This window comes from Anopheles moucheti, chromosome 3, assembly GCF_943734755.1.
Source record: "Anopheles moucheti chromosome 3, idAnoMoucSN_F20_07, whole genome shotgun sequence".
Taxonomy (NCBI): domain Eukaryota; kingdom Metazoa; phylum Arthropoda; class Insecta; order Diptera; family Culicidae; genus Anopheles; species Anopheles moucheti.
Window position 1 is genome coordinate 32,790,676 of NC_069141.1, and position 11,585 is coordinate 32,802,260.

Genomic DNA, 11,585 nt, shown 5'->3' on the forward strand with positions numbered 1-11,585 from the left:
CTGCCGCATTACAACACTAGCCTGAAATTCCTCATGTCTATTGAACTGCGTCTGTTTAATTGAAGGTTTGGTTTAAGTGATTTAAAGAAAATGACATCAATCAAGGGATAGATAGAGTTGTAATTGTGCTACTGATTCGCTCGAGGACATTGTACAACACTTGCTTCCCATACATCAATACACAACCACTATAGTTTTCAACCACTCTATATACACTAATTGTCGTTTTGCGAAGGGCTAACATTACTCCCACATCTATCGAGTTCGCGGTGCACTATATACATGATATTGGCTTGCCCTTTTTGAAGTTGGACCAATTGACAAGATGTCCAACTCGCGCACGAAGGTAGCCTTACGTAAGGTAGCCTTGATCGTCGCCGACAATGTCTACGTCACTGCAGTCCGAATCACTGTCGTTCATCAGCTCATTTTCATCCTCACTCGTGGGAGGGGTGCGGTGGGTGGGTGGAGGACCGAGGTGTGTCAGGTGGTGAGTCGCCAGAAGGTGATGAGAACTGGCTGGATGCTGCTGTTGGTGCTGGTGGTGAGGATGATGATGATGATGCTGCTGCTGATGTGGATGATGATTGGGATGAAACGGATGATGCATCGATCCGCCCGGTCCACCATTGCTGATGGAAGCGGCCGCGGCCGCTGCTGCTGCTGCTGCCGCTGCCGCCGCTGCAGCAGCTGCCGACCGTTTCACTAAGCTAAAGGATGAATGCATCGAGCCACTGCCGGACAAGGGCTTTAGTACACCGGCACTCGTGCAGCTCGAGGAGGAAGAGGCAGTCGAGCAGGCGGACGAGCTTGGTGGGGGTTTGGTACCGAGTGGCACTCCACCCGCCGAAGTTTTGCCATTGCTGTAGACGGTAAAGCCACCTTTCTCACCGGCGGCGGACGATCCTGACGATCCGGACGAGGAAGACGACGATGTTGAAGTGGACGAGCCAGAAGAGGAAGTTTGCGGGGGTCCGTGTAGGCGGCTCGAGGTGGACGAGGACGAGGATGAGCTGGTATTTGCACCGGTGCTGGACCCATTGCCAGTCGATCCATTAGTGTCTGTGCGGGAGCAATCAATCGGATAAGAGTTTTTTGGTAGTTTGTGGGATATTTGGTGGAAATTATTTAAACCGCCTAACAGTATGCAATCTGCACGACAAAATTGCCATATTCACAAGAAACATCAAGCGAATATATTGCAGATGGAGGGGAAATTTCATTAAATTCATTCTTAATTTTCATCCCAAGCTCAGTGGAGCTTCTACCGTGTCTGCTATATCGAATACCAGCGCATTGTCCTTTCGCTGTGTACTATCATACTGCGCCGGAGGTATATAATAGCAACACAGTCCCTCGCAGACGCACACCTACAGCACAATAGCTCTCAACGTGAAAGAACACACAAAACCGGAAACTATTGTTCGTCGACTATCTCGAGTCACCAATTCAAGAGTCTCCTTCATGCCACCAAACGTCCCCCCAGTACGGAATTCCGTCCACTTTCGTCCTCAGCGTGGAATTTTCATCATTGCATTCGTTGGTAAATTTGAAGCAAAATGAACTCTAAAAAAAAGGAGAGAAACGGCGTTCCGGTGCGGACAGAAAAGGTTCTTCGGCGTCGTAACCCTAATGTTGTCAAGATGGCCACATCACTTGCGTTTCTGCATGTCTTTGAACATAAAACTTCTTAAAAGGGTTTTAAACCCCGCTGCTGGTGGCATGGAGTAACCATCACCGATGGCCGTCGCCTCTGTCACACTGGGAGGAGAATTTCTTTAGAACTCTCCGCACGACGGTAATTGAGTTGGATTGCGTGTACCCTTTTCTTCCCAAAAGGAATAGGCCAACACAATTTTTTTGAGGACACCCTCTTGTAAGTTTACTGATACAGGCCTGCAAGAAACTTTTATCGAAAGAAAGTTTTCTTCCCAAAAGGAAGCTCCTTTAAAAGATATTTTCCAATCCCACTTTTCCGGAACTTTTGCGCCGGTCTCGGTGACCACCGATTCGGAGATTGGTTGGACTATTTCACCAATTAACTCGATTAGAAGTTCGGTCCGGTCCGTTTTGTCCGAGAGGGACGTGATGAGAATTGGGGGACTCTAACTTACCGGCAGCGTTGACCTCACGTCGACGAAGTTGCTTCTTGTGCTTCATGCGCCGATTCTGGAACCAGGTCTTCACTTGCGTTTCACTCAACCCAAGCGCTGACGCCAGTTCGACACGTTCCGGTGTTGATAAGTAGCTGTCATTACGGTACAGAAAGAACTATTGTTAAAAAACAGACACACACCAACGCAAGGCAGAAAGTTTGCCATTAACTTCATTATCGTCATCATTGATCGCCATTACCGTTGTGCTTCAAAGCGCTTCTCCAGCCCTGTCAGCTGCGGGTCACTAAACACGGTGCGAGCTTTCCGGCGTCGGCAATGTCGCAGCGCGCTCATACCCATTCCGAGACCGAGGGCAATATCGGGACATCCGGCACCGGGGAATAGGGGTGAACTGGCGAAAATTCCTGTCCAATACAAGAAAAAAACACACATGAGCTCTTCACAATGACCCAACTTTTTGGGTAAAAACCTCAAACTTAATTATCGGTAAAAACAAAACATTTTCCACTGGTAATGGCCGATCTGGGGGGAGGTGGGCAATAACTTACCTTGCGAAAGGAAGTATGGGTCGACTGTTTTGTACCCAGTGGCCGACGGTGCTAAATAGGCGCCGAGTGCCATCTGCAGATAGCCCGGATCACTGTACGGGTTGGCCGTATACATGACGCCGGCCGACGGTCCACTGGTAAATTGAACTGGCCCGGAACTGCTCACCGGTGGAACAGGCGGTGGTGGTGGTGGTGGTGGTTGTTGCGAACGTGGAGCTGATGTGGCCGACGGTTGTTGATGTGGTGTGCTGGAGTCCAAGCTTAATTTACTACCAAATCTAACAAACCAAACCATATTTAGCAACGATTATTAACATTGGGTTGGTTTGATAATTAAAATGAAGTTTAATAATGGTTAAGTTGGAATGGCATAGAAAATTCTATTGTTAGGAACTCCTGCGTGATCAAGTATAACAATTAAGGAGAACACATTTTTTTCCCTGAAAGCATGCAACACTTCCTTGCAAAGACTTTTAAGGGCACTGATTGATCTGAGCCAAAAAAGCAAATAGTTCACAAATAGTTTATAAATACTATTTAATTAATATTGATTGCATACCTTAAAAGCGATTTTATGAAAGCTCTGTGAAGATTCCAAGAACTATCAAAGGTTAGTGATGGAATACTAACCCGTTTCCCCGGAATACTAATGAATTAAAAGGCAGAAATGTAAAGTCCTGAACTTAGTTTGTAGAGCAAAAATCAGAAGATTCAAATTCAGATCATAATAAAATCCAAAGGCAAAAAATTAATGTGTTATTTGATTTTTGATATCGAATATTGGATACCTGGAGACAGGAAACGTAGTTCATAAGTTTCCCAAAGCTCGAGATTATAAAGTGTCTACAACACAATGCTACGCCACTAACATCCCGTCTTATTACGGTTCCTACGAATAGTGATTGCATAGTTTTAGCCGCTATATCGTTGATGCATGACCATCGATATAAAAACATATTTTCCCCTACAGTTTAGTACGCTAATTCATCTAATGCATTAAGCAATAATGATTATTTTCTTAATATTATTTTTGACTCCCTTTATCAGCCTAAATTTTCATTTTCAAACTCACCTTTCGGAATGCAGCACCATCTTGCGATACTCGTCTTCTGCCCCTTTCATCAATCCATTCCCATCGTGGCCACTTCTTCCACGCACACTAACCTCACCAGTTTTTGTATTATTTCCACCATTTCCATTCACAGCACTGTTGCCACTGCTACCACTCATGCGTCCGCGTTCGGACGCGCTCAAGTCACACGAGCTTTTGCCACGACTGTTCGACCCATGATGCGTTGGAACCGTTGCCACTTCTGGCGTTTCCTCACTATCCGATTCTTCTCCGTCCGAGTCCACCGGATGGTCCCCGGGCGATGGGATCGCCTGTTCACGGGCAGGACTGTTTGGGTGTCCAACACTTGCCCCACCGTTTTGGAACAGTATGTCCTCAATCGAGAACGGTGTCTTGACGGCAATGGCTGTGGCCGATGGTGATTTGCATCGGGCCGCAATTACCGCCGGCAGTTGGTCCTTTGTGGTGTAACCTGCTCTGGTACCGCTGGCATGAAGATGTGCCTGTACGGACGATGCCATGCCACGCTGATCGGTCGTGCACATTGGATTGGAGTCCGAACCACACACCGCAGTGAGCTATAACACACAACGAATGTTGATCATGCACCAGAATATCCACACGATATCTTCATAACACTTGGCTTGGCTTGGCCACGAACCTTTCACGCGGACGCTCGACAAGCTTCTGAAAGACTTCCGAGCAGGACAGTCACTGTATTACCCCGAACCAACTTGCAAATCCTTGCTGGATGTGATTTGTGCATCCTTTTGCAACCGTATCCCGCCGACAACTGACTGGCGAATGGTTGATTCGCGTCGCCCTACTGGTAAAACGGCCATATACCGGAAGAAGCCATTATATACAACGACCAGCAAGAAGGGAAGCAAATCCTTTTGGACTGCCGCACTCGGAACTCTCTCCCCTTGCCAACAGGATGTGATTGACGATTCTTAAATGGAACCGTAATGCACTCATGCACATACACACATACAAACACAGGCACGTGCGCATTCGTGGAAGTCGTTGGAGAGACGTAAAGGGCGAAGGGGAAGGCGAACTTTCCTTTCATTTTACATGCTTTTGCTAATGAACCATCTCCATCTCTCTGCTCGCTCCGAACGAATCATTTTCCATCGTTTGACGCACAAATTGTCTGTTAAATTGTGGCAAAATTATGTTTTATCATTCCCGCTTGGGAAATTCCACCACCCGCTCGTGCTGCCCTCTGCCGGAGAGTGTTCGAACTATCCGATGCGTAGACAGCCGGGAATGATGGTAGCACAATATAAAAAGTAAGCGTTTCCTACTCTGGTCGCTAATGGAGACGACCAATACAAAATGGCGGAGACGGGAAAAGCGCATTAGATGTTACCGTTGCTCCTTCCTCTTCCTGTGGCCATCCTTAACGTAGGCAACTAAACAAGAATATCAACAATAACGGGTCGCTGTTACATCGTGCTTATTTGCCAATTAGCGGGACCCGGTCGGTTGCTGCAAAGCTTGCCCGTTCGCACCAACCTGTCGATCGACGGTGGCAACGGCAACGGGACACGCGGGAAGAGGCTGAATTTTAATGAAATTTTCCGTGGATGTAAAATGCAACCACCTAGCAACGTTGGAATGCCATAACGTTACCATGACCACACACGTTTAGCCATGCCTGCTGGGCTTTTACCGGTGAGGAGGTTTTATTAGCGCAATTTGGCGAAGATTACTGTCATCCTGATTATGGTTGCGGTATTTTATCATACGCCACGGGGGCGGGGAGGGAGAACCATGAGAGCCTTGATTTTGTAACGGAATTAATTACATATCATTATAATCAGCCGCTTGTTCCCTTGCGCAGGACACCGAGCCGTTGTTGCGGGGGGGGAGGATTTTTGCATTTTGCGCACCGCTTGCAGCCCGTGAAAAATGTGGTACCGTGTGCATTTTTGAAGCGTTTTCGAGCAGGTTCGCGCGTGCCGTTGTGTTGTGATGGTGGGAAAATTACATCGCTGACGAGTTGTGGTTTAGTGCTGGCAAACGGGAGTAACATCGACGACCGTGTTAGTGTTATAATAGAATCAAATGAGGATGCAATTGGGATGTATTGCTTCATCTATGACACGTTTTACAATAAACAGGAGAGCTAGTTGTTCATTACGCACCCGTTGAATAAAAAATTCTCTAGCTTAAACCTTTACTAAAACTGACTAAAGACGTTTAAAGAAATAAGACATTAATAACTGATCGTATTATGTTGCAGCTAGCTGTTTGTTGCATTCCCTAATAGCCCCTTGAAGCATGCAATACAAATACAAAATGTAGCTTTTTATTTGACAAATTTTTCGACGTCGACTTAAAATACTTTTGAGTCACCACCAGGTTGCACATTGCCATTATTACCTACCGACATCACTTAAACTAATAAATTATGTTTTCTTCATTACCAAATGCTCACTTCAAAAGATCAGAAAATAGCATACTTTCAGGGGCTAAACTAAGTATTGCATTTTAAAATACTTATCGGCGGGTATCAAACTGGAACCAGATGTAATAGATGGTACAAGATCATCATTATTCAATCGGTTCTTACCCTAGCATCCCGACACTATGAAAACATTACGTACATTACAAACACAATTGCATACCTTTAGGCGTCTAACTCATCATTTTCCTTGTCCCCATTTTTTCATGTAAATAAAAACCCAATAAAAATGTTTCAATAAAAGTACATTTCAGCTATCATAAATTGATACAATGTGGTTGTTTTGAAAAGCATTACAATAATGTCCACCCACCCTTGCGCCACACACGCATGCAACGTGGCAAAGCCATTGTCAGCCAGCATGGATGACTTGGAAATTGAAATATTCAATAGCAATAGCAACCTTTTGCCCTCCTCCTCCCCCTCCTCCCTTTAACGCCCCGGGGAGTCGTGCATCATAATTATGCATCAATTAGCGGTTCAACAATTTATTGAATGTTGCCGCTGTCGGAACAACGTACATGCATCATCGGTTGCATATTCTCGTGGCTGTGAGGTTCGCTCGCAATGCAACGCATTTTGTGGTTATGGTTTTTGCTCCAACCTGAATATTGCGCAATGCTTTACTTTCAGCTTCGAGTTTTACCTGCATGGAGTAATACCCATCATTTATCCCGAAAATAGCTGCTGTGGGGGAGATGTTGTTAAATATAATCCTTGATATGCTAAAGACCGCAAGTACCTTGAAACCGGTACATTAATTAGTTTTCACCCAACTTCAAGCAACCTCAGCCCAAATGCATCACGAACCACAATGCGTCAGTTTGCCCGTGTCTCCTCAATCAATTAAGCAGTGACTCATGATGGCTGCAAATTATCTGTTTATCGAAGCACTTTTCTCTACCAACCAGTACACACCCCGGTGCTTTCGCGTTCCTGTGTGTTCATTTGTTAACTTCCGGTTTGGAATTGTCGCTGCTTCGCCTGTTCCAATTTTTCCGTAATGTAAAAAGCTTCTGGTGATTGAATGTTATGTGAGCAAATAACCATAACACAGGGGAAAAACTGGCCTGTAAACGACGAGAAGACGACTAAAACGAGAAGCTTTCCCTTTCCAGAAGGTGTTCTACCGCTGCTACTCCACTACACTGCATCCCGGCTAATGGCACAAAAACGAGGCAAGATGAAAACCGTAATGTTTCATTTTCACATTAAACCCAACCAAACGTGAAAATGTACCTTATGTACCAGAGGTTTCCTGCGACACGAGCGATACTGAAGCAGGAAGAATAGGCAACGAACCCGAGTCTGCGCTCTGGAACGCTTTGGCCATTACGAGCTATGTATATCGCTGCTCCTAAACGAGCGGAGGCAAGGGCGGTGCACAATGGTGCGAATGGTCAAATTGAGTTTATTCATATCTGCACTCCGTATTGAGTTGGCAATACTTTAGACTTTTGTACGATTTGTACAAAAGCAAATGTAAAACAAACTTCCATTTTTTGTTATACTCTTTTCCTAAACTATCATACTTTCACTGATTTTTTAGACTTTCGTAACAATTTGTTTAAAGAGATTTTTCTATTTTCGTGTATTGAACATATTTCAACATTATTCTAATGACATGTTAACGAACAACTGGTTAGATGTCTATTCTTTCCATGCTTCAACAATGATGCATAAATAAGTTATTTTATTGTTTCGTCCTTTTTTGGATTGTTCGATAAGCTCCTCCTACTTTTTATTAATGCACACACACACACTGCACTGTGCTGCTTGATGGACATAACAATGGACAGCATTTTCACAAGGATTCGGAACGAACTCACAATTTTCTTTCGGAATAGTGATTAGATTCACAAAACAAAAGTATGTGTAATGAATTAATGTAAGCAAAAGACTTCTTGTACTTATTTCAATGTGCAATCAATATGCAATGGAATCATCGCGTAGGACATCTGAAAAAGGACATCGTTAGCTATTTCACTAACACATCACTGAGAGTGTGGATGCGTTTCTTATGTGCGTGTAACTCGCCCTTCTACCGTGTGGGGGTATAGCTCAGTGGTAGAGCATTCGACTGCAGATCGAGAGGTCCCCGGTTCAAACCCGGGTGCCCCCTCGCCTGATGCTTTTTTGGCGACTTTTTTTTACTCATATTATTGGCACAGTCTCGTGCCAGTTGTGAGCTTTAAAGCTTGCAAAAGTTTGTCTCTCGCCGATCAAAAAGCGAGGTTCCACCGAGATTTGAACTCGGATCGCAGGATTCAAAGTCCTGAGTGCTAACCGTTACACCATGGAACCGTTCGCCCTTGCTCTCACCAATACACATGTAAAAACTAACACACCTTTACCATCGCTTTGCTCTTTACTTTACCAGTCAAGACATGTTTTATTGTAGCATCTTCCGTTTCATTGTTGCAGCTTTACGAGTCTACTCTAGTTGATTACTGTTAAGCTACTGTTAATTAAAATTTTAGCTAACGCAAAAAGGTATCTTAACTAACTGAACTAAAATGTTTTACGTAGTCTGAAGGGTTGAAAAATTGGCTCAATTCTTGTGAATCATGGATAGAAAGATCATTTTGAATTAAACCAAATCCATGTCTTACGCAAAAAAAACACCGTCTATTCCTTATCGTAGGCATTAGTGGAAATTAGTAAACAATTATGAATACAAAAACTTCTAATGCCTTACTGGTCAGTACTCTATTCGTGCTCGAACGTACCAACTCGCACTATCAGCATGGAATGTTCGGTTAAATTTTCCAACTTCCCATTAAACAGTATGTCCGAGATAAGCTTCTGGGCTATGGCCCTTTGCCGCGGCTGTAGACTTTCAATTTCCAGCGCAATATGAGTCGCATATGCTGCTGCTTTTGTCGGTAGATGCTTCATATCAAATGGATTCTTCGTATAACCAGCTTCCATGGTCTCGGCTGTTTTGATAGGATCGATGATTTGTCCTATAACCGTTTCTTCCAGAATTTCCCCCATATCATATTCCTGTTCGGAGTCGTTCTGCTCCAAGGATCTTTGATCATAGCGACGTGCCTGTGGAAAAGGATATCAAAAGCAAAAGAGCTCGGTTTGTTTCAAAAAGCGGTGACAAAAACGGTACACAACATTTACCCTTTCTGACTGGAATCTGGTGTTTCTCTCGATCTGCTCATGCTGTTGCTCATCATTACGTTTAGGCTGCGGATTCAAATCGATTATCTAGAAAGCGATAAACAATTATCATATATGCTTAAGAATGACTTCTACGCACCAGCTTACTTACTTCCAGTTTAATCGGTTCACTTAATCCTGCGTTTTTTACGGGTTGCAACTCGATAAGCCCATTATTCCGGCTGCCTTCAAATTCTCCATCCGATTCGTTCACTGATATTAGTCCATCGACGCTATTCGGCACAGCTTCATCGTGATACAATTTATCATAGTCCTGGTTGGGAGCTACTGTTAAGTTTTCGCTATCCAACCATACATTGGGATGTTGGATTCGCACATGTCTGGCCAAACTGGACGTTGTATATTGAAAGCTGATGGATCGATCACAATACCGACATCTACCTCGTTTGCCTTGTTCCTTGATGAAATGGATCCATATTTTGTTACCCAACGTGTTCGTCTACAGCAGGAAACAAACCATTAGTGTAATATTAAATAGAGACGTTTTTCAAAAAATTCTTTTCAACGAAACAATTACAATTACCTGATGCGGTGCTACTTGCTCTTGTATTTGGGGATGTTTTCGTAGAATATGTCGGCGCAAATTTGTGAACGTTGATTTTGCCAACGACATTATCTGGCCGCAAATTAAACATTTCGCTTTCGTACCGCTTGGATCTTTTTTATAGCAATTCCACAAACTTGACCGATGTCCTGGCATACCTTCAATGAACAAAAAGTGTTGAATGTTTGTAAAATCTCTGTAAGTTTAACTTTTCTTGTAATTTGCACATTGTAGCACACGTCAAGGAGAGGCAGCGCCACAGCCCAGAGATAGACCTATCAGCGGAACGGAGCTATCGTTCTTTCGGTTCGTACCGGAACCGTGTGATTCGGGAACATTAGCAACATAACTCAAATAACATAACGGCCAGTTGGCCCCGATGTTTCAATACGAAAGTGTCTCATTGCTAGTTACATTGTGAGCATAATCCATTAAAACAATTCATTGGCAGCAAAGCAACAAAACAACTCAACAATCAGCACAGAACAGGTTTTGAGTTGCTAAACACGGCAACGTCTTGTGCAACAAATCTCGTTCGATCGAGTAAGTAATGCTATTATTAAGTAAAGTAAAGGTTATTATTATGTATAAACTATACGTTCTTTATAAATTTAATGAAAACCGCCGCAAACTCTACCACGCAATGTTGTTTACTCTAATCTACATCTGGTTGAGGTGGCTTTTACTGAGAATTTCTACAATTAATGTTTAATCAATGCACTATTTTCATTAACCATTTCACCTGTAAAGTTTTTTGTACTGTTGATTTTCACCAGGACACTTTTTATATGACGTTTTGCAAGCAAATTTGCCTAAAATAATGAAAACTCTTCTCTGTTTATTTGTTTGCTTCTTCTACTTCTTTTTAAATGTCAAACATTAATTTTACGGCGTAAGCTGTCAAATATTATGCCCAAGGTTTATACGTACAACGGGCCACGACACTACTTTTGAAATTGCCGTTCACCACCAAGAAATTAAAAGAACAGGGCTACGCAACAGAACTCTGAGGTGTACCCAAGAGAGCTTTCTTTCCGAGACTTTGCTGGTGTTGTTAAATCATGTTTGAAGTACAGCTCCATAAGACCGATAATGCCGTAGCAAAATTATGGGCCCCCCTTTAAAAAATCCGCATTGGGCCTCCAAGGGGATTGATCCTCCACTGTTCAAATGTCTGGTCAAATTGGAACAACTTGATTTTTTGTAACTTATAAATTGTTCGCAGAACATACATTTGGCCTTCTTTGCAGCCGGGTCATTGAGAAAGTGCAGAGAAAGTGGATTTTGCAGCATGATAAGAAAGGCAAATCTGGAATAATAAACAACGGATTAATTCTGTCTTTTTATATAAAATATTTTGGAAATACAGTCCAAGTTCCGATTGCCATCCGCACCGGCGCCACCCATAAAACGTTTCTGGATGAAACGGATCGGTATCATTCTTTTCTAGAGATGTCTTGAAGTCCGGCGCAAGCGACCGTTGGTAATTGTTTTCCATTCGCGGAATCACTGCCTCAATAGGGTTTTATGCATTCACAACGCCACAAATTCATAGTGTATCACAATTGTTCGTCGTGTTGAAGAAAAGACTGTGTAATCGTCACGAAAAGCATAAACAAACCAAAGTACTGAGAACGCA

General features: G+C 43.5%; 2 protein-coding genes and 2 non-coding genes across 4 annotated transcripts; 1 reads left to right on the top strand and 3 right to left on the bottom strand.

Annotated features, from left to right (window-relative positions):
- Window positions 1–331: 331 nt before the first annotated feature.
- Window positions 332–4,282, bottom strand: LOC128304429 (brain-specific homeobox protein). Its single transcript, XM_053041618.1, has 5 exons — window positions 3,738–4,282; window positions 2,666–2,943; window positions 2,356–2,521; window positions 2,115–2,248; window positions 332–1,062 (listed from the first exon to the last, which is right to left on the bottom strand). The coding sequence occupies exons 1-5, from the start codon at window positions 4,280–4,282 to the stop codon at window positions 353–355; spliced, it is 1,833 nt and encodes a 610-aa protein (XP_052897578.1). The 3' UTR covers window positions 332–352.
- Window positions 4,283–8,260: 3,978 nt separating this feature from the next.
- Trnac-gca (transfer RNA cysteine (anticodon GCA)) lies at window positions 8,261–8,332 on the top strand. Its single transcript has one exon. It is a non-coding gene; the product is annotated as a tRNA-Cys (tRNA).
- Window positions 8,333–8,442: 110 nt separating this feature from the next.
- Trnaq-uug (transfer RNA glutamine (anticodon UUG)) lies at window positions 8,443–8,514 on the bottom strand. The gene has a single exon. It is a non-coding gene; the product is annotated as a tRNA-Gln (tRNA).
- Window positions 8,515–8,590: 76 nt separating this feature from the next.
- LOC128303995 (uncharacterized) lies at window positions 8,591–10,803 on the bottom strand. The gene is made up of 5 exons (XM_053041105.1): window positions 10,689–10,803; window positions 9,926–10,104; window positions 9,494–9,841; window positions 9,343–9,429; window positions 8,591–9,264 (listed from the first exon to the last, which is right to left on the bottom strand). Exons 2-5 carry the CDS (start codon window positions 10,100–10,102, stop codon window positions 8,920–8,922), a joined length of 957 nt encoding a protein of 318 aa, XP_052897065.1. The 5' UTR covers window positions 10,103–10,104; window positions 10,689–10,803; the 3' UTR covers window positions 8,591–8,919.
- Between the last annotated feature and the right edge of the window lie 782 nt (window positions 10,804–11,585).